We start from the raw sequence: 22,955 nt of genomic DNA, 5'->3' as shown, positions 1-22,955 counted from the left end.
AGTCACCCAGTTGAATAGGAAACCCGCTCACCATGGTGTTCCAGGTAAGCAAACAGAAAACGGTATTTTTCACTTTATCTGGTTTTATCATTTTTGAATTAAAATTTCCTGAGTGACTGGAACCAATTTAATATCCATTAATTTGCACCAAATCAGAAGCAAAACAGAAGTATGCAGAGTGGGCGTGAGGAGTCTGTTCCTTTCCTCTTCCCACTCCCAGAAAAAGAATTTGTATTCTAGCCACATATGAATAGTAAAACCACATTCAATGTGTATTCTGCAATTGTATGTCACAGCTTGTATATATTTTGCATGATTGTGATGATAATGTTTTTCAGCATTGTATTATGTGGATTAGACACCACGGAGGGGACAAAATCAGAATGGTTGGTATATAGAGCACTATATCTGGAAATGTGGCAAGGAGCTGGAGCCCCTGAGAATGAGATGCACAAGGAGGAGGTATCAGAGTAGGCGAGGAGTCTTCTGAGAGATGTAGGCTAGCTGTATTCTCTCTGTGCTCTAGAAAAATGGCCACACTACAGTCTGACTTGAACTGAAGAGACTGATGCTAGTCACCTTGTCTGGTGTGAAATATCTTTTCCTAACAACCTGGTTTATCAGATAACATTTTACAGTCTGTAGTCGCCAGGGCTCTGGATTCTCTCTCCAGGTTTCAGAACGAGTTTTGAATGAACATGGTAACTCTTGGCTTGCTGAGTGACCCCCGTCTAACCATGCCATTGGTAGCGAGAGACCATAGGTAAGGGAAGCTTGTGTACATAGGTTTGTATCAATAGTCACTGAATATTCCTGTCTTGTTTATGAGAGGCTGCACTGAGAACGCAGGCGACTCATGATCTTTCTGTCACACTGAACACAGGCAGTTCCTACAAACAGTAGATCTCCCACTATGAAAACCTCATCTGAAATGCCCAATGGAGCTCAGTTTTCTTTTCTGTTTTATTCAACCTATGTTGAAACCACTGAGTCCCACAAATGTGAATTCTCCCAAGGTGATCATTTACAAGTAAGTGTATTAATGAAACTTTTTGTGCAGATGCCATGATAAAAAAATCTAGTAATAAATAGTGGTAATAAATAAAGTAGCTGTTTTTCTACCTGGCAATAAGGATTCCCTTTGATTTATCATGCTAGCACCCTGTTCACTTAACCCATTCCCCAGTAAGAACAGTTCATCTCCGTGCCTGGGTTTTGCTCTGCTACCTGAAATAGTAGAGACACACTGTTTTGAGGGAAACCCCTCAGAGGGAAGCAGAGGTTGGGCAATAAAATTTATTTTATGAGAATGAAAAAAATAGTAAACTCAAAATATTCAGTATTAAACGAAGCTTGTTTGTCTAACTTTCCCTCAGCATACTCTGCAGTTGTAGTAACCTTGATCAGTTAAATCACTTAACCTTGATTTAATCCAAATACTTATTCTTACCAGGGGATGTTGTCGTCATTATTTATTTTGTTATTTGTTAGCAAGATATGTCTAAAGGAAATGATAATCAATATATGTGAGATTAATAGATAGCCTTGCCTGGTGTCCTGATTAAAGAGAAAGTCAGGCCCAAAGTAATTTTGAGGAGTTTCTAAGCTGATCTAATTTATGCTTAGTTGCCTGAAAGTTAAGTTCCACATATTAGAAACTATTATGGCAAGATGTGGTCAAGTATATCATCCCTTCACAGTGAATTTCTGTAACTGTAAAGATAGTTCTCAAATCACTGCGAAAAGGCCCGTTTGCTGCTTTTCTCTCAGTAACTGCTGAAAGAAATTTTTCAGCAACTGCTTGAGAAATTATTTTTTTTCCCCTGTGGATTTGCAACTTGGACATTAAAAGTATAATAATTTGAGGCTTAAACTTGTCATATCAAATCTTAGCATGCGACTGACTTTTTGAGTTTCTTTCTGTTTTAGTGTCTCCCTTGGGGGAAGAAAAGATCACTTGGCTTTTGTCAAATGTTACTGCCTCAATCCCATAAAAGAGAAAAAATCACACTTAAATCTGGGCTTTCAGGTTTTAACCCACACTTGTTTATACCTTTCTCAGCCTTGTATGTAATAAAGATGACCAGAGAGGGTTTGATTTACAGTGAGTGTATCAGTAAAAGTACTACTGTAAAGTCGTAAGAAAGTTTAATACACTGAATCCATACATTGACTACATCTTGGAAGTAATGGGGAAAGATTTGCTGCTTTTTCGGAAATCAGAAAATGTGAGGATGAACCTCTTGAGAAAAGGTGGAGAAAACCTCTGTAGAGGGCTAGCAATTATAACCCCATTGATTTCTCACAGTGTTTTTTCTTGTTTATAGCTGGAGCTTTCCTTATCCTAATTCTGTCAGGCATCAACAAAGCAAATCAAAGCTGAGACCTCTTTGGGACATTTAGGGAGCTATTGCTCAGGCTAAAATCTGAAATTAAAGCATACCAAAGCATACAAAATCATTTTAGAAGCTCCCTACAGTCTTTGAATCTGTGATGAGCAAGGAGAATGGTGAGGACCCCTGCAAACCTCAGAACAGAGAAATCTCAATGAGAAATGAGATGTGTTTTTCATGTCCTTCTGCATTCAGCTTGAAGGGAGCGATTGGAGCTGCTTATCTGTTTCGCACCAGGTATTGCAGAGAAGTTCACAGCCCTCCATTTTTCACTATTTTAAAAGCTGCTGAGAAAGGTAATAAAATCAGTATGGACATCTATCCATAGCCAGAAGATAACATCTAGCCAAAGAAATAAGTGTTCTGTGTCTTGCTAAATTGAAATAACTTGGTCTCACAAAGAAATGCAGTAATTATACTTGCCAAGAAAGGAAGCAGATTCTCCCCACTCAGTTACTGGCCTGGTGGGCAAAGTTCACCTCACAGGTGAGTGAGTAAATGCAGCTGAACACGGCCACATCCTCTAGCAGGAGTGCGTGGGAGTCAGGCAGGGCAGAGCCAGACAGAACACTGCTGATTCACTAGGTTCTGTCTGCCGCATAGCATCTAATTCTGAAGAGCGATAATAAGACCAATATAAGATTTTGCTTTTATGTAGCAACACGCTGGATGTGCCAGGTTACCTATCAGTTCAAATCTCACTTAATAGCAGATTCACAGGTCCCATTTTGGAATATTCTGGTGAAATATTAATATTCTGGCAAAAATGTCGTCGAATTTGAACCCTGAGATTGCCTTAATTTTACATTTCTCTGAAAGATTAAATTTCTGTTTCCTGTGTTCCCAGGGGATTCATTCCATGTTCTTTCAGAAAGAAGAGATCTTGCATCTATAGATCTAATTCTGACATTTTTACACTTGTCTAAATCGGCAGTAACTCCAATTAATTTTTATGTCATTTAGAAAATAGATGCATTTTTTCCTTTAATGCAACCAGGTAAATTCTATTAAATTTGTTTCCTATTTAGGGTCGGCTCTGAATGCCCTTACAGAATACCTCTACAAATATTTTCTTTACTGCTACTGAAAAATTCCTGTGATACTAGAATGATCATCTTGTCCAGGATCAGAGATATTTCTTTCAACCAAAAATATCCATGCCTGAAGCTCCAGTTAGAGATAGAATAAGTGTCTGCTGACACATGTCACCAGTGCTTCAGAATCAAACTAGAAGAGAGCAGGTGCTATAGTGCAGAAATATGCCTGGCAGTTGGAAAATAGAAAATTGCCAAAACCATGGCTGTCTAAATATGTGTTATAAAAAGAGATGAACTGCACATGAACTTTGGGAGTTGTTTACGAAAACAAGTGGAGCTTTAGGATATTAAATGCCCTTCCCCTTAATCACCCCAGAATTTGATAGGTGGGTAGGAGACTTCTAAAGGCATCAGTATCAGGGATGTAATTCCCATTGGCTTACATTTCTGTCTCTGATTTAATGCCAGGGGAAGTGATATTCAAACCCTACTTTTGCCATTACACATGCAGTTGCCTATGGGGAAAATTACAGTGGCTCTATTTAAAGTAAACATCTAAAGTATCTGCCACCGATTTCCAATGTAACCTTGGAGAAGTGACATGGCATAACACTTTGCTGGCTCTATTTCTCCACTAAGTTACATGCTATTGCAGAAGTGCACAACAGTAAGAGGAGACAGAATTTGTATTCCCTTCTGCCCATTTCCTGATTTATATATCCACTCCTGAGATGTATTTGCCAGGATTATCAAGGTGTAAATCATTCGGGAATCTGATGTTGAGGTTGGGTTGATTACAGTGGCAGCAGTGCTGTTCTTCCTTCTTGTTAGCAAATTTATGTGGACATAGCAAAATGGGTGTGCCATAACCAAGCTAGTACAGCAGAACTGAAGATGCTCTAAACTGATCTTGAGCACAGACTATTAACCAGAATACGCACTACCCTGAGTATATAACCAGATTATAGCCTGTGCTGAAACTCATGCTCCTTTGTCTTGTACGTTGAAGAGAAATTTAGCAGAGGGCTTGTTTAAAATGCCCTTGCACCTTTTTCGTTGAGGTGCCGACTTTCAACACAAGCACAGCTGACACCAGGTATGGACAAAGTACACCTTGCCTGTGGAAGCAGGGTGTCGGATGTAATAAACCTACGATAGCCTTCCTGCTTATTTTGCCTGAGCCAGAGGCCAGAAAGTCACATTTGCTGCTTTGTCTGCTGCTGTTGAGGGAGGGACAGTCTCTGTTGGTTAACTTTTTTTCCTCAAAAGCAAAAGTCACCACTGCTGCACTTAAGGGTGTCCGGAGCAATGAGCCCAGGTTTTTAGAGCTCGCTTCATGTTTTCTTTGTCCCAGCTTTTCTCTGCCTTTCCCATATTAGGATGAGTTTAACATGGCCCTTTGACCGATGTGTGGGGTCCAGCTCTTGTCTCCTAATGAGCCCCTCAGTCTCACACATTTCTAATTCCTCACACTGACAGAAATGTAGGATTTTGCCAGAGTGAAAATTCAAGCCTGGGATTTAGTCCATTGTTTTCTTTAATTTTACTGTGTTTTACTTCAAAAAGTTTGCATAACAAGATGAGGAGCATTGAGTTAGCAATGTTAAAGACACAAGAATAATAGCCTATGTTGATGGATAAGAGTAGAAAAACATGTCTTCAGAGTCTGTCTTCATTTGCAGTGGTGCAACTGTGCTGGCTTTGGGGAGGAGGCAGTGCTGTGGCACCCAGCCTCCAGCTGTCAGTTCAGTTCTGCTCCCAGGCACTTGGGCTTCGCTCCCAACCATGTCAGCTGGCATGTTGGGATGTAACCTCCCAAAAGAAAGTCACACTGTTGCTTTATGAACAGGGAATTTTTAAATCCTCAGAGTTTAGAGGCTGGGATTTTCTTCAGGAACATTCAGTTGTGTACTTGGGCATCTTTTGTTCAATTTTAAGATCATCTTTGAAATTTTCACAAATAGACCAAGTCCCATTATTTATGTTACACGGGAGCAGAATAAGCACCCCAGTAATGTATTCACTGAGATGTAGAGCTAGACCATATAAGGAGAAAAAATGTGTTTTCCTTGAAACCTGCTTTGGTATTTACTATAAAATGCACCCAGAGCTAAAATTTTCATGCTGTGCATGGATTTTATCACAGATAAAACGCTATTGTTCTGAAGAGGAGAGTACTGACTAAGCAAAGGATGTGTGAATCCTCATATCGTGTCCTTCATCTCACTGATCCTCTTGTCATCAGCTGCTCTGCCCACAAAAATACACGTCACTCCTGCTTAGTGCATTCAGAGACACCCATCTGATAGCAGAGTTTGTCCAGAGTTTTATGCTGCATGAGTCAAGTACTTTGTGGCCCTTCTCCAGGTACACGTGAGGACAAATGTTCCCTGAAATGTGAATCTTCTGACTATGGGTGGTATCAGTCACTGTCCACAGACACATCCAAGCACAAGTACCCAGCAGGGCAGTGGTACATGGGTGAAGCTTCTGCCCGGGGGTCTCTCTCAGTGTGCCAAATTAAAGCAATTTAACACATAGTGCAACAGGAGTGTTACTGTGGCGGGCAGAGGTGCAAGGAGCAAGCTGAGCTCCTCGTGCCTGCGGCTCAGCAGGGGGAGCAGCTAAATTTCGCTACGCTGGCTTCAGGGTCTCCCGTGGACTTCCACTTGCTGGATCATTTTTGTCTCATACACTCCCTTCCTTCACCCCATGCTGACACTTGCTATGGGCACTCCCAGTGCTTTAAATCCAAGCCGAGGTGGTTTTGGACCTTTCTTGCTAGCTTTATGCCAGGGATGAGTTTCCCTCCGCAAGGGAGATTCTCCATCCAATTTCAAGCACTTTGCTTTGCTGAGACACAAAGTATCTTAACAGACTGAGGAATCCAATCCAGAAACCTTATAAAGTAGCAGGAATATTTGGGTATATCTCAAAGAAACCATTATCACCATTCCCAGAATGCAAGACAGTAGGATTACACAGTGCCCAATAATTCTGCACTTCATAAGTGATAGCATATTTAGAATACAGAAAAAGATTTTAGGGAGGAGCAGTTTGCTTTTAGCTCTTTAAGATAGCTGTTAACCAACAAAACTGCTGCTTTAAACAAACTCCCTTTACAAAGCAGTTTATGAGGATCAAGTTGCAAAGCTCAAAATGATCATACTAAAAAATATAACCCTGAAAACTGGGTCTGGAAGGCAGCAAAGAATCTTCCTTTACAACATGGACGCTAATAAAAGAAACCTAAAATTGCCTATTGTCATAGCTTTAATATTAACACTGGCTGCTTTGGCAAGCTTTAAAGACTGGACTGCACTATAAAACCTAAAAATGTCCTGGACTTGGAGTTGTTTACACAAAATACGAGGAGATATAGAGTTACAGAGCTGGGGGTTGGAAGAGATGGCTTTAAAACCATCCTCCGTGCACTGACGTCACGTGGAAGCCAGCTGCTGGGATGATGCTGAACGGAACTGTTTTTCAGTTTGCAAAAGTTGCGGAGTTATTCAAAGAGAGTTGCAAATGCTGCCCCAGTTGAAAGTTTCTGTCTTGCTTAGCTTTCTTATTTCTTTTAAAGATCGAGATTTGCAGAACTGGATCCCAGCTAGCTATGCATTTCATTGCTTTCACTGCTGTTTAGAAATGGACTGAAAAACTTCTAAAGGATTTCTTATTCCATGAAAGGTATGGTTATGGTTTATTTTAAATCAGTGGGTTTGAACAGTTAAGATTAAAAAAGAAAGCAAATTACTAATGTGGCAAACAGTTATTTAAACATCTCTCTAATGTTATTTATATGTAATGTGGTGTTCATGGATGTTATATATGGTCTTTATTCTTAGAGAAAGACTCATCATTAGTTCAGTCAGTTTCTTCAGAGCAGGCACAGATATATCAACAGAACAGAGAAGACAGGTAGCATTGGGAGCACTCGAGTCTCTTTCCTTCCCCCCCCCCCCTTCTTTCTCTAACTTCCTTTTTTCTTTCTTTCTTCCCTCTCTTCTTTCTCTTTCTTTCTTTCTTTCTCTTTCTTTCTTTCTTTCACTCTTTCTCTCATTTCTCTCTCTTTCTTTTTTCTTTCCCTTCTCTCTCTCTTTCACTCTCTCACTCAATTGCAGTTTCTTTTTATGTATAAAGTGCACAGTATCGTGACACACGGCACGCTTTTATAATTTAAAAAATACTTAAATTTACGATTTCCTTAGTCATCCAAAATACATCACTTTGTTGGAAATATAATTTAATCTCTTTTTTTTCTGTAAAATCAAGGGAAGGTTTGTGTATCTGAATGGTTGTGCACATCCAATCTAATTAATCTCTGTTGAAAAATGTCTCAGCTGATGTCATTGCAGATTCTTTTCAGAAGTTGATAGAGGTTGGTTGCAAACTAATTTTTATTTTTAATATGTGGATAGAAAGGGCATGGGTAAGACATGGGGGAATAATAACATTAACATCAAATAGTTGCTTAAAACATTATTTGCTTGAGAGGAGGGAGGGCTAAAGGAAAAGTTAGGGGAAAATGCAGCTGATGTAGACAAAATTGATTATTTGCTTGAATTTGATTGCTGTAATGAGCTTCTGACCTTGTCTAGGACATGCAGAAAGTGCCAATACTGCAAGAGCACAGATACTGTTCTGATCCACACAGCAAATTATAATGTGGCATTTCATATCCCTTTGGGTTGCTTAAGCCATGTGAAATACCCATGGGGACATCTCGATGCACTATACAGACAGTGGGTATACTACCAGGACTACAAATTGGATTCTATTGCCAGTAGGGAAAAAAACAAGCAAAAAACCTCCAACAAAAAAAACCACCAAACACCAAGAAAAAAAGGGGGAAAGAGTCATAGAAATAGGAGTTAAAACTCTCTGAGGAATTTATCCACTGTACAATAGCAGCAAAACTGTATAGTCATCCAGCTGCTAACATCAATAAACATGACTTTTCTTCTCAGACTTTATGTCAAGAGGAAATCGGAGAAGCATAAGAAGCAATACAAGCTTTTTGTGGAGCTTAGAGCTACAAGTGACTATCTGTAATGTCTGTAACTAACCTCTTCCAAGACTTGGATTTAATTTTGATGGTCTCCAATCTCTTTTTATAATCAGAGTCCCATATGAAACAACTTGGAAATTGTTAAGATGAATGCAAACATGGCAATAGTAGTTCCCAGCACTAAGAAACCACCAGTGGCCTTTTCAATGCTATATGCATGTTTGAAAGGAGTACATATTATATATCTATTCTTCTATGTGTAAAAAAATATGCTATATGGTATTGACTTTCTAGTAATATGCTGCTGATTGAAGCATGGTCATTATTACTAATAGTGCACTAGCAAAATCACCATTTGTGCAAGTTGTAGACAGATTATGCCTGCCTGTCTTGTTCATGACTTTACAGTGTTTATACGTTTTTCTATTTCTTTCTGACATGTATTTGAAGGATTCTAGTGGAGCAGAGAGCTGACTTATGTTTATTTCTCAGAGATGTCTTGAAAGGTTATAAAGACGTAAATGTAGCAAAAAAAAAAAAGGGGCAAAAAGCAAATGGCTGTACTAAAAACTGCAACCTTTGAATTAGCAAAGTGAGTAAGTATTGAAATGGTTTTAAAGTTCATTAGCAATAGATGTTTAGATTGCAACAGGTCTTAAGTGCAGTGGAATTTGTCTGGCACAAAGCTGAAACGTTGGCCTGGAGAGGTGCAGTCTACAGCCTGGCTGCCTTCTCTAAGAAGCCATGAGCAAACTAGTGCTTGACTTCTTTCGTGACAAGAATGCTGTGTTGTCTTCCAGAAGCTCTTAGTTTCAAGGAGTTTTATGTTTTTATAAAGCTGCACTGTATGTTTTTAGGCAGGTGGGAGAAGGGTCTGAAATCTGTAGACAGGTGAGGGACAGATTGCCATTTCAGAGTTCCAAGGCAGGTATGAGTCAGAGTTTGAAAGAGTAAGCTCCAATACCACATTACATGGTGACATGGTTACACCATTGTGAAATGGGCTGACAGAGATTTTTGAAGAATAGTCAGCCTGTTCTCTACGTCCTCCGTCCAAAATTGCTTGTGGTAAATGGTTTTGCAACCCCTGAGTTAGGATTGGGCCCATGATGGCTGTCAGTTGAGAGATCCTGTAGCAGGACTTCCTATGACCCAAAGACCTGAGTAACTGTTGGGCTTCAGCTGAGCTCTTCTGCTTACTTGTTCATGAAAGAAGCTAACTCCAAGTTTGGCATCAGCTTCCCAGTCAGCTGAAATAATGCAGACGCTGGTAAGCAGTGATTACACAGTAGCCACAGCTGAATCAACAAGGCTTGTCCAATAAAATACAGGATTGGGAAGAACCTTGTGTGAAGCTCAAGAATTATTTTTCACTATATCAAAGAAAACGTGGGCAATAAAATGGGCAGTTCCTGTGAGTTGACAATCACTGACCATCAGTCAGAGAAATGAAGAAATTCCAGGAAGGTGAACTGGGCTCACCCCCAGTTAACTCTCTGATAATTCGTCTGCCCATACGCTTTGTTTCTGGCAGGAGACCAAAGCAATGCAGAAGCGTTTTGTGACTAGAACTAGGTGCCATGTCCACCTAAGTAACACAACAGCTGGCTTTGAGAGCCAAAGTTAACAAACTCAAGTATCAATGTGTGTGTACCAGCCATTATACCACAGGAGCCATCGTAACTGAATTAATGAGTGTTATTTTGGCCTTGCTGGCATAGTAAATGTGCTGATGGTAGTGAAGTTTCTATTGTAAAGCCTAAGAAAGCAAGAGGAACACCAGGCCCATAAAATCTGTAACTGTTTTGCTCCAAAGTCAGATGAGCAGATCCAAAATATTTCCCTTAAAATATACATATTTAGTGGTTCAATTAATAATTTTTCATTCACAGATACTAAGATACTTAAGACTTCTGAAGGGGAAGGAGAAACTGAAGCGCAAATTAGTTAAATATTCTGAGCAAGGTTTTGAACTAGATTTGAATTAGTGTTGTTGGGGAATAGTTTCTAGTTTTCCCTATGCTGGTCCTGGAACTAACATTTATAGATTTAGATGTGTAGATCCAAAATACATGAACTCTTTATAGTGACCTGTAGTCCTTTATATAGTAGAATGATACTTTCTACTCTATATGTATGTTTGTTACCTGTTATTAGCTTTCCTGTCCTGTTTTCCTTGATGTATGTTAAAGCATTCATATAGCCATGAGAATCTCTGCATGTATCAAGTTTACAGTCTTCAATTGCCAAAGAATGTCATGGTCTTTGTCGTGCTACATGCATGTGTGAAAGGAGTGCATGACCAAACATGATACCTTTACACTTGCAGTTGTCTTTTGAACAAACGTAAAAATAGCTTTCACCCTCAAGGACAGATGTTGCAGGATCCCAAGGTCCTGAAGTGCCGTTCAATATCATGCAGACTCGAATTTCATTGAGAACAGGTTTATAGTGAAGAGTAATGGCAAAGATGCGAAGTCGCCATGGTACAGAGCCTGCTGTGGCAGACGTTCCTGAATTCTGTGATGCTGGATGCATGTCTCTCCTCCGCTTTCCAGAGTGGGCCTCTCTGCCCTTGGGTTTGTGTCCTATAATGCTTAGTTCGTCCATATTCTAGTCACACTCCAGATATGTATCATGCAATCATGTGACACTGTCTCCTGCAAGCACATTTTAGTTAATTATTTTGGGGTTTTGCTTGGTTGTTTTTTTCCCTGAAAGCTAAAATCAAACACAAGTAAGACTGATTCTGATAAACTTCCAGGAAACATTCAGGGAAGAACGAAAAAAAGCAGAGCTATCTTCTTGCTGTTACACAGACTGTAACCATGGACCTGCGTAAACAACTGGAGAATACTGAGAGGAACTGGAATAAAGAGAAGATGGAATTGCTGGAGAGATTTGACAATGAAAGGAAAGAATGGGAATGTCAATGGAAGGTCATGCAGAAGAAAATAGAAGAGGTACTTTTAAACAAAACTCTGAACACTAACATTTTCACTTGGGGTGAAGCGACTAGGGATCACTTCAATTTTTTTTTTTTTCTGAATTATATTCTATTTGTTATCTGTCACTGGGAGTTTCTAATAGCTGACGGTAGGACGGAAAGCCTGGGGTTAAGCAGTATTTGCAATTGCTTATTTAACCATCATGAATATGAAGCAGGAGGTTAAATGTCACTTTGTGTGAAGTTTGCTACGATATTGGCTGTATATACCGCTGCCAGTTCTGCTGGGCATGAGCCACGCTGCTCATATTATACATGCTTTTTTCAAGTACATGCTGAACAACTGCACACATGGGGTTTAGGAAAATTCATATTTAGTAACAAAAAATCTAGGTATCATAATTCTCTGGCAAAAAGGAATTAGATGGCACAGGTCTGCTGGCGTAAAAGGTAATATTAAAAAGAATGTCATACATTAAACGCTGCATGATGCAGAATCGTTCTGGCTAGAACCTGCTCCATTTATGGACAGCTTTTAGTAGAGAAAACAGCTACAGTAAATAGCGTGAAAGTCCTGACACCACTTGTGTTTACACATTCTAACAAACACTCACTCCCTGCCATTTCTAATGCATCTCCTTCCAGAAATAGTTAAGGTAATTATTTATTATTCTTTTATCCCCAAATTGTCCCTGCAGCAGAACCCTCTGGCACTCTGTAATGCATAAATTGAATCTGCCTTGGCAACATATAGAAGCAAGTTTTTTCACCACTGAGCTTACCACATTTTTCATTCTAATGTACACATGGAGTAGTTTTGCTTGCTCTCTGCCAACACCGTCCTGTGGCTGAGCAACACAGGAATGTATGGCAGAGATTGCTCACATGGAAGTATGAGAAGGAAAATGATCAGCGCCAAACGAATTGCAGCCATACACTGCCCATTAAACCAGCCTGCAGCATAACTCCATAACGTCAGCTCTCTTATATTTTACCTGCAGTTCTTGCAGACTTTGGTATGATAGTCTTTGCCACATTTTGTTTTTTGTGTTAGGACATTTCTGTGCAGTCTTACCTAATTTCACCACCAAGGTGAGAGTGCTTCAGAAGGTAGTAATGTGATCTGTGTGTGTAGTTGAATTTCAGTTTGTTAGGTATATGAGCTGTTTTGGAATGACAGTAATGTGTTGTGAAAAGGTATTCTGGCTATTAGTAGTCCTGACAATGGCAGCGAACACCATGTTTTTTCCATGTTCTTTATTAGCATATGGATTAGGAAAGCATGACAGAGATAGAAAAAGAGATAAAGAATGGAATAGGGCTGAGGGGAAGAGAATGAAGCAAATCACTGGGTACTGCAGGACCAGACAAAACTGCAGATGATACCCCAAGGTTATCGGTATCCTAAGGTCCCCTCTTAAGCTGTGTCTATGGCTGCCCTTGATTTCAGCTGCCTGACATTTCTTCGCCAAAAGCCACATGGCTGGAGAAAAGGGGAGATACCTTTTAAATGCCATCATCTGTAGAGGGATTTCCTCAATAAAACTTGTGCTTCCTTATCAGCTTGTATTTTTATTTGGTAGTTTTCTCTAGCCCACCAAAACCTAACTTAATTCCTGGATTCCTCCAGGAAGACTTATGTGGTTTAGGAGATGACATTGTCGAGTTATGAGGTGGTGTCCTTCCTTCTTACTGCTATGCTGAGTCCATATGAGGCCCTCATTTCTTGGAAATGACAAAATTCAGCCCCCAGGTTTCATGAGCAGCTGGACTTTGGGAGTGAAATCTGAAAGCCAAGGATGAGGTCAAGTGTCAAGTCTCTGAACGTGAGAATACCTCTAATCCACAGCACTACCCATGAAATGGCCACATGTTCTTCATGTTGTTATTCTTTTTCACTGTCCTTCCAAAAGCTGTTGTGATGGCCTTGTGCACTGCAAGAGAGCAGGCAGATGGCTGTTCAGAGGTGCCTGCTCTGCGCTTTCTTCATAAGAGCAAGTTAAGAATGAATGTTTATAAAGAGCTGTGGGATTCTTGGCACTGGAAATGATACTGTAAGCAGAAGAGGTTTTTATGATGTTGCTATTTTTTCTAATTTGTAATTTATCACAGTTCCCTAGTTTGAATGTGCTGGGTGACAGGAATTAACACCTTTTCATTTACTAATGAAGCCACTGGATCCCAGCAGATAGCATGAAAGAAGATAAGAGGGTGACAGCACATTGCCAAATAATACCATTCTGCAGTACTGATTTATCACTCCAGTCACAGGGAAGAATTCCACCTGCCTGAGAACCAGAAGAGTCTGCTCTAGTGCAGATGGTGCTGTATGTGATGAGAATTCACTTCCTCTCCTTAAACTAATATACTTTAACAGGCTGTAACATAGCCAGAGCCCTCTTCCTCCCTCACATTCCCCATCCATCAGATCAGGGCTGTGTCCACTACATAGTGTGCTGATATTACTTGGAAGACAACCATACAGCTTCTGGCTCAAGGCTGGGCCATTTACCTTGTGAGATCTCTTCCAATCCCATCCTATGGGTGGAAGCCATACATTAAAACCACGGCAAAGAGTTTGTGAATGGTAACAGCCCCTTCCTCATCCTGTGACAATAATGGTCTGTGAACTATCACACTGTGTGACTCAACAGTTTTCTACTAACACATGTATAAAATCTTTGTACTTGGTGCTACTGAGTGAAGCATCGTTCCAAACAGAAGATTAGTATGTTCTTTTACCATAAAGTTCATCACAGTACCATGATTTAATAGAAGGTTCTATTGTTTTTTCAGCTTTACCAGGAGGTAAAACTTAGAAGGGAGAGCAATATGAACGTCCATGACAAGGCCATTCAGAGCAAGATGCTGCAGCCATCCATGCATTCCCCTACTTTGGAAGAGAATGACACAGTAGAGCTGAACTATCAACACAATGTGGCGAATGACAGGATGGAAAAAGGGAGTTTGCTCGGTAAAACAGGACACGAATGTAAAGAAACCAGAGCCAAGAGCAGAAACAATACTCTGTTAATGGACAATCTGGCCTTTGAGAACCGTGAGGAACCTGAAGACAGCCTCAGCATCAAAACTTCCAAGAAAAATGCCAAGAATTATATTGGTGATCTCAATGTAGTAAGTAAAGTATGAGCATGTTTCAGTTACAAGGGTGAGGAAAATACTGAGGGCTTTGGCCTGCCAGGTTAACCTAAAGAACTGATCTCCCTGATTTTAGCTTTCCAGCAAGGCACTTCCTCCTTGGTTTGCTACTGATGAGTGTCTTCTCACTGTTTAAATGTGTTAACAGCACGCTCTTTACCTCCGTTCGTAACCTGGGGCCATTTTTTATCTTTCCTTGTGCTACTTTCCTCTGCTGTGAGTCTTAAATGCAAATCACCACAAGTTTCAAAATAATTCTGGAGATACCATTTAAAAGGCTTATATTAAAGGACTATTTTTATATTTATAAAGGCTCTTAAAGAACTTGCCAGAGTCAGTGAAGAATTATGCAGCTATCAAGAGGAAGTTCGAAAGAAGTCCAACCACAGAAGGTAAAAACATATTTGGACTCTTTATATTAGAGGAAGAAAATGAATAATGAGACTGTGCTCCTGTTCACTTTGAAGGGGGTTTTGCTGTTGAATTTATTAGGAGTTGGGCAGTTCCTATCCTCCCAGTGTTGCAGTGCTCAGCATAAAACATTCAAATGAAATATACTGAAATATGAGACAAGGGCACATTTTACTAGCAAAGTGGAGTTTATCTATAGAACCTACAAAATGAAATTAGTATTTATATGAGACTAAATTGTACTTGTTTCTAATGGCTATAGAGAGGACTGGGAAAGTGACCAGATATTTCTGTTTGGCCTGGTCCCATTTCCATGCAATTCTATACAACACTGTATGGGTCTGTTAGGCTGGGAGGTTTCTAAGATTAAGCCCAGATCTAGCCTTAAGTGTGGGGGACGTGTCACGGACTGACAATCTAAGAGTGCAAAGGAGGTAAGAGAAGGAAGAACAACCATACATTTGTACTAATGAAAAGACGGTAAGCCAGGCCCTGAAAAGTATGGCAAATGAACATTCCACCATCTATTAAAAACTCAATGTTCGTGGTCTCCATTAGCAAGCTAAACACCAGTCTTCCTCTCAAGTCGTGCAGAAATTCTCAGAAGGTAAGACTGAACCTTCAGGTGCACCTGACAGGGTGCACACCATGAAAGAGATTGAAAAAGGCTATGTCTCAGCTATGCTGAGACCCCATGGAAGTCTGCATCATGTCAAGCTCTTCTCAGATGCTCCCAAAGAGCAGAGGGACTTCTTACACTCCGCCATGCAATAAGTCTGTCACTAATTTATTATTGTAGCTCGGTTAGTGTTTGTATCTTTAAAGCAAATAGATTCATAGCTGATGCATAGTTTCTAAATCCTGGCTGAGAAGGGTGATTTTTTAACAGCTCTCAAAAGGCACATTTGTACTGTCATGTGTAATGTTAGGAAACCTACACAAGGAATGCACTATGTCCTAAAGCTTTCTTCATTCAGTTCATAGTCAGGTAGACTCTCACTGGAGTGATTAGAACTCGTAAGATCCCACTGTCCTTACTGTAGGATAGGTGAGAAAAGAAGCAATCAACTACAAAAACTCAGAATTTTAGTGGCAAGGGAAAGGAATACAAGATTCCCTTTGTTGAGCTTTCTTCAAATTCTTCATGTATGTTTCAAATATGTGGGGTGTATCAGCTGCAGCAAAACTGCTCCCTAATCTTTTTAAGCAGCCAGTGTTAAAACACCTGTTCATGGGGAGAATGAATCCATGCTGAGGTCCCCTGGGGGAATACCCGTATTGCTCATCCCTAAAACACCTCTCCTTTTATTTCCAGAATGAAGTCACTTCCTTTCCTGGGGGAATTTGAGGAAACCCAAAACACAGTTATTCTGCCTGAGATGAACCATGTGTGCAGCAATGAATCACAGACTTCAGTTGCTTTTGAAACAGAGGAGCATAATAATAGGAAGAATCTGATGAGCTCCACCAAGGCTTTGAAGGACATGTCTTATGGTGGTCTTACTGGTGACCGAGGAACAGACTTCAGATCTTGGCAAAAGAAAGAAGCTCCACCAGTTCCTCCACGGAGCACTTCTCGCCACCTAACAAACTCACTTTCTGCAGTTGTACAGCTTTCTGAAGCACCAGTAAGAGATCCAGGCATCAAAAGCAATTGCAAGGCTCAGGACTGGAGGAGTGGAAGGAAATTGATGAATCCTTCACCTATAAACCAGAATGAGACTGCAGCAGCCTGTGCAAATGAGGGGCAGGCTGTGAAAGGTCCTGTGATGGTAACTGCTGCAATACCTGTAACCAAAAATGAGTGCAATGTACCAACAAGTTTCTGCCACAACACATGGGCATATGATGTGGGCAAACTTGGAAAAGACAATAAAAGTGAACCTTCCCCACTTTCAGCCCAAAAGAGTTGTTCAGATGGAAATATGGCCCAAAGCAACAAGACGCACCAGAAACAAAACCCCAAGTCTCACAGCAGCCCTTATTACAGTAATGACTTTTATGCCCCTGCTACCCTGCACAATGATTTTTTGGAAGACTGTAGGTATACTTTAGGAAAGACTCAAAGAAACGAAACTTTAGCAGCAAAGATCGATGAGTTTAACCGGACTGTATTTCACACAGATAAACGTAACAATGCTTTGCAAGAAAACCAGGTGCCTCGAACAGCATCAGAAGATCACAAACCCTGCGGCCCACTGTGTGACTCTGCTATTAGCAGGGCAGAAACTGTAAATACATCTTGTGTTTCAAATCCCAAATTCTCTGCAGCAAAGGAGCAAGAAACTAGCACCCCCAGCAAAGCTGTCAGAATGGCAGGGCAGCAAAAGCAAATAGATGGACTTCCAAATACTAGTGGTTATAGGCACATGCTTCATGAGCATGACTGGAGACCAAGTAATTTATCCGGTCGCCCGCGTTCAGCTGACTCAAGGTCAAACTATGGCGTTGTTGAAAAGCTTTTGAAAAACTATGAAAAATCAACAGTGACTTCTCCGATTAATGTGAAATGCTGCAAAGATAAGTGGACACAGGCAAATTCTGAATTCACCGATGGGGGTTGTGAGACATTGAGTCAGTATTTAGAAACGCTCCAGATTGAGCAAGGAAAGCAAGAATTTCCGAGGAATTCAGCCAGGCATATTGGGCAGCAACTCAAGCAAGGAAAAGAAAGACAGAAGTTACCAGAGGTAAGGTTCATAAGAATGGCAAGAACAAAATAATTCAGTTTTATACCAAGCTTCAGGTTCTAAAATGAAGCAGGCTAACATGATATTGTAAATAATTATGTAAAAATAGACGCTTTAGGCCAGGATCTGGATGAATCAGGAGTATTTCCTCTGAAGATAATAGAGTTGTGGGAGGGTAGAAGCATGTAAGTAAGAATGACCAGTGAAGACGTGTGCCAGATTCTGATCTCTGCTGCTGTTGTGTAAAGCTAGATTTTAACTGCAGTGCAGTTATTCAAGGATTGAACTAGTGAGAACTGCAATCAGGTTTTAACTCCCCCCCTCCTTCCTTTAGCTGACAAGTTATTTCATAAGCCTTCCCAAAAGGCTTAAGCATACTTGGCCATGTCAAAATCCTAGAGGGCTTAGATAGCATTCTTCAGCATCCAGGGTGCTGCTTGGTTCAGGATTTCCTTACAACTGCCTATGAAAAGGGGTACTGTAGCTCCATAAAGTTTCGAGTAATAAAGTGACCTCCTCTTACTCATGTCTCAGTTCCAGGCTTCTCCTGTATATTCAAGCATAGGCTCACAGAAACAGAAGAGTATGGCATGAATAATTAATTTATATTTGGCTGAATTTTATTTGCAGAAGTTTAGAAATATTGCCTTTGCCAACATTCTTTCTTAATGAAAAGAGAAACAGATGGTTTTGAAAATACACTATAAGTTGCAGGTTCTGTAAAAGGCCACAAAGAAAGAAAAATAATTTTTCCTGAAGAGCTCCTTCGCCAATGAATAGAAAGAGATATACCCCTTAGTGTCTCAGAAAAGAGAAGGCAAATGCATTTGGAACTGAGAAAATTAAATGGGTTCAGACTGTCAGCTGGTATGCTTTAAACTGTCACAAATTCACAGACTTCAGTGGAGCTATGTGGATTTAAACAGCTGAGAATCCAACCATGCAGATTTTCTTCTGCATGTCTTTCTGACAGCCTTGCAGTGATGCAACATCTTGCTTAGCAGACATATCTTTACTACAGCACAGACAGAAAAAAACATGAAGCTTCTGATTTCTTTTTCATCCAATGAACTTTTGATAGGAAAACAAATTTCCATCAATGAATATGTAGGGAAGAAATAACGACTAGATAATGACTGAGTTTACATTGATGTAAACACAGAATAACTTTACTAAGCCAGTTGTATTTTTTTTCTCCATAGGCTCACACTTTATGTTGTCATTTCTATCTGTACAAACTAAGTGTAGAATATTGCTTGATTATGGGGTACCATTTTAGGTCCCGTAGCATTCATGTCACAAAGGTGTAAAGAACTACACATGGCATGAGGCATTTGGTTTATTTTCATTATTTCCAATTTACATCACTGTAGATACGATCAAAATCTGTTGGTTTTCCTGTGTGTATAAGGCTCTGCATGTAGACATGACACAGCATTAATACATAACCATTCTGAATTAGTTATCAAGTGTAAACAGCTTCATGTTGCAGTAATGGAAACAGAGTTCTTGGCAATATGTGACTGCTGAAATAGGATCTACCAAAAAATACCTGAAAAGTATGTAGATCATACTCCAGTAACGTAAGATGATATTCTGAGTTCTACGTTTAGAACAGTATACAGTGTTCATTGACAAAAAAACTTCCAAAAATGAAAAGAAATGAGAAGTGAAAGTCAGTTTTGGCTTGCGTTAACATTTTATACCTTTCCTTGTGTCTGCACTTGTCTCCACATATTTTAAACCACAACCAATGTGAGAATCCCTATACATAGAAATAGCCATTCTTTTGCATTCTCCGCATTACTGTGCTCCTTTTAATAGCTTCAGACCACCTGTTCTGAGGTCACCTCAAATGTCTTCCTACATTCCCGCTGCATTCCACAAAAGCCGTAACTTGTTAAAGCAAGGAATTGCCTTTGTGTTCTAGATATCTGTGCCAGCTAAATGTTCAAGTAGGAAGGGTTTCTCCCGGCCCGCTCGGCCAGCAAATCGACGCTTACCTTCCAGATGGGCATCCAGATCACCATCAGCACCGCCTGCTGTGAGAAGAACGGCATACAACTGCTCTGTCTCCTTTCGGTCAGAGACCTCAGTAGTCTGAACCCAGAGCTGGGTTGAATGGTGTTGTGAAAGCTCTATGCCTCATTATAACTGTGTTTGGTATGTGTTATAGCAACCAGTTCTACACTGTTGTATCTTGTCCAGGAGTGACCCCCACCACATGCCGGACAAAGTGTTTTGAATCTTAGGTCATCATCACCATGGTCTTCAGTGTTTTTATTGAGATGAAATAACTATACCCCTGTTTTTCTCTGTTTTTTCGTAATAGCTCACAAGTAATTTCTTTTGAATGGCATCTTCCTTAATTTGCCAATCAATTTTGAGTTGAAACAATGTATAGTGCTGTATATTCTGACTCTTCTGCAAACAGCAGAACATAAAGCTGTACGCATGATCATGTGTTTGTAGGTGCATGTGTTGGACTAGGAAGTATACAGGTCTGTATTTAGAAGAGAAAAACTGTGCTAGTGTTGACATTGAAATTACAACCTATATGCCTACATATATATATACTTTGTGTTTATTTTAAAAAGTTTGAAATATACAGTCCTGATGACATTTATATTTTGTATATCTTTTACATAGGTTCACAGGTGTAGTATTTAATGTACAAAAACTAAATATGCATTTTTGTGACTGATTGCAGCGGTAATGCCTTGCACAATATGTATCTGAAGCAGACTAGCTCGACTGATTCGTCAGTCATGCTTCATGGCATCCTCGTTCAGTTTCCTAACCCTTATGATGCTAGGTCAAAATACCCAAACATATTTTTTCTGAATTAAAATATTATATGATTTGTAATACATTAGCTTTTTTCAGCACCAGAGACATTCCTGAAATGTTCCAATCTCTTTAAAAAGCTTAAATGTGCCATTATATATATAGCATACTGTAAACACTTCGGTAGTTTCAACTAGTGTAACATACAATTTATGAAGGGAAGAAAAGGGTTGTATATGCTCAATTCTGTAAAACTTATTTTTCCTTCTAGCATTATACTTTGAGGTTTGGCAAAGTCAGATAACAATGGACTTGTTTACTTTCACTCAAGGCAGGAGAACAAGGACCGTTGTTCCCAGTGCTGCAGCCACACTCCTTTTTTATTCTTCTCCTAGACTAGAGTGCCTGAGCCACTTGCTAATTTACTGCTCCTGGACTGACTTGTGGCAGTCAGTTACGAAGTTTACGTGCACTCTGGCAACAAGCTGCATCTAGTACGGAAATATTGCATTGAGGTATGATCACAATGGTGCCCGAAATCCTAGACACATGGCGTTGGAAGTATGTTTTTGCCATCAACTGACTTGGTATTATGGGCCATCTGAATGACGTGCACAGAGCCTGGCTTGTTCCTTCCCACAGCGTGAAAGAAATATGGATGCTACCCAGACTCTTGCTGAACTTTCAGAAAGACAGTGTCCTTCATTCTGGAATTTTTGCACCCTTCTCTAGGCTGTTGCTGGATGCATAGTGCGGTAATGATGATAAATGTTACCTTTAAACAGCATGTCTAGGTTAAAAGGAGTAAAGAGGCACTTCTTCAACATCAGCCTGATCTTGTCTTGCAACTTTTCTTCTTCTCCTGGAGAAACATATTGTGTTCAAAGGAATTTCAAAAATCATCCCAGGATCCATTAATGTGCCCATCTTCTTATGTGAATGTAAAAAGGATTTCAGAGAGAGTGTAGGCTTTTGTCCTAGTGAATTGTATATGTGGCAATATAGGGAAAATTAATTGTGCTTAACTTGATAGTGATCTATTGTCCTACTCCAGTCATGTTGAGAATCCACACCTTTTTCCTTCCTTTTAGGGCCTTATTCTTCTTTCCTCTGCACAGCTTTAGTTTTGCAGAGAGAGAAAACAGGAGGCCATGCGTTCTGAGCAATATAGCCTGTATGGTAGTATCAGTAACTGTTCAGGCATGCCAGTATTGGAGCAAGCAGGCATTAGAGCCATAAAGCCCACCTTATCACATCATTGTGGCTGCCTGCATGGCAAAAACATGCTCAGAGTAATTTGCCCGATCTAGACTTCTGGTCTTTTCTAGGTGTGAGTGGTGGGAAAATCCCACAACAATATATGAAGGCTTCAAACAGATAAACAATTCATCAAAATTTACTTAGACATTATTGCAATGTTATTACTGGAAAAGATACAAGGACAGAAAATCTTGAAGAAAATCTTGAAGAAAATTTATACAGTTTGGATAGAGACAAAAATCTGTGTGCTTGGGTGAAAAATCAAGAGTACTATAAATTTGCCTGTTTGGCCTAATTTAGAGATTGCACTCCATTAACTTCTTTAGAAGTAGAAAAATTAGAGATGATTCACAGTGAATTTCGAACATGGCTTAAGATTCTAGCTAACTGTGGACATTAGAAAACCAAAATGCCTTGCAAATTGACCTTTTAAATGCCTAAGTAGCTGAGCAGCTTTAAATGCCTAAGGCTGAGGAAAGGGTAATATGAGAGAATTGTAAAAAAATATGGTTCTTAATTTCAGTCAGTGTTGACTGCAATAAAACTTCTTTAAATTATTACCTTCATGGTAAAGTTAAGCAGTTTTGTTCTCAAAAATGGTGGTGCACTTTTGTTTGAAGTATGTGACTACGGAAGCATTTCCTTTGATTAGTCAGTGAAGGTGTTTCTTTAGTTCCCTTCAGTTTCTTTGATCGCCTCTGACATATATCACATTGTTGAATAACAGAGAAAGGATCAAATATCTACAACATTCCCTGATGTATGTAAGTTTAATGAACACAAGGTTTTTGAAATAAACTAATAGGTCAAGGACAAGTCCATTTTGTCAAGATTTTCTGTGTCCGTCTAATTACAGACATTGGTTCTGATGCCCAAAAGTATCCAAACTGGTGATTTTGGTCTGCAGGTGGCTAGTTAGACATACCAATTTTAGAAATTGCCACTGACACTGTTTAAAAATTCTCTTCGACAGCACCCGTAACAGGGCCAGTGCACTGTGGTGACTTTTTTAGTTCCCAGACCTGTGATTACTGAAGCATAGTAATGGCTTTGTTGCACTTATTTGCTATAGGGGGAAGAGCTCTGTTGGACTTTCAGGTTCCCCCATGTTATTTCTGACAAGGAAATATAGTTACCTTGGAAGCTCTGAAGCAAGACACTCTCTACACACACACACACACTCATGCAAGAATCACTAATGATCTAAGTATAACTTGACCTTTCTGTTAATCCTAGCGTCACCTATGGAAGCGGTGTTTT

At 39.8% G+C, this 22,955-nt stretch overlaps 1 protein-coding gene across 4 annotated transcripts; it reads left to right on the top strand.

Annotated features, from left to right (window-relative positions):
- The first annotated feature begins 3 nt into the window (after window positions 1-3).
- Window positions 4-22,509, top strand: KIAA0408 (KIAA0408 ortholog). 4 transcript variants are annotated; one of them, XM_072855825.1, is made up of 7 exons: window positions 4-44; window positions 7,014-7,120; window positions 11,261-11,404; window positions 14,185-14,523; window positions 14,860-14,939; window positions 16,274-17,648; window positions 19,579-22,509. In XM_072855825.1, exons 3-7 carry the CDS (start codon window positions 11,270-11,272, stop codon window positions 19,750-19,752), a joined length of 2,103 nt encoding a protein of 700 aa, XP_072711926.1. In that variant the 5' UTR covers window positions 4-44; window positions 7,014-7,120; window positions 11,261-11,269; the 3' UTR covers window positions 19,753-22,509. The 4 variants fall into 4 exon arrangements, 3 of the variants coding, with proteins under 3 accessions (XP_072711926.1, XP_072711925.1, XP_072711924.1); XM_072855824.1 differs by lacking the exon at window positions 4-44 and adding an exon at window positions 640-763; XR_012041474.1 differs by lacking the exon at window positions 4-44 and having other exon boundaries at window positions 3,412-7,120; window positions 11,206-11,404; window positions 19,579-19,811; window positions 20,767-22,509.
- Window positions 22,510-22,955: the final 446 nt, after the last annotated feature.

The sequence above is a fragment of the Ciconia boyciana genome, chromosome 3 (assembly GCF_034638445.1).
Source record: "Ciconia boyciana chromosome 3, ASM3463844v1, whole genome shotgun sequence".
NCBI lineage: Eukaryota > Metazoa > Chordata > Aves > Ciconiiformes > Ciconiidae > Ciconia > Ciconia boyciana.
This window is presented reverse-complemented; position numbering and strand designations above follow the sequence as displayed.

What these genes read in the sequence shown, in the direction of transcription:
- KIAA0408 (XM_072855825.1), top strand. Translation starts at nt 11,270, where the DNA reads ATGGACCTGCGTAAACAACTGGAGAATACTGAGAGGAACTGGAATAAA. An exon ending in ATATTGGTGATCTCAATGTA is followed by an intron (nt 14,524 to 14,859) that starts GTAAGTAAAGTA and finishes ATATTTATAAAG; the next exon opens with GCTCTTAAAGAACTTGCCAG. An exon ending in AAGAAGTCCAACCACAGAAG is followed by an intron (nt 14,940 to 16,273) that starts GTAAAAACATAT and finishes TTTTATTTCCAG; the next exon opens with AATGAAGTCACTTCCTTTCC.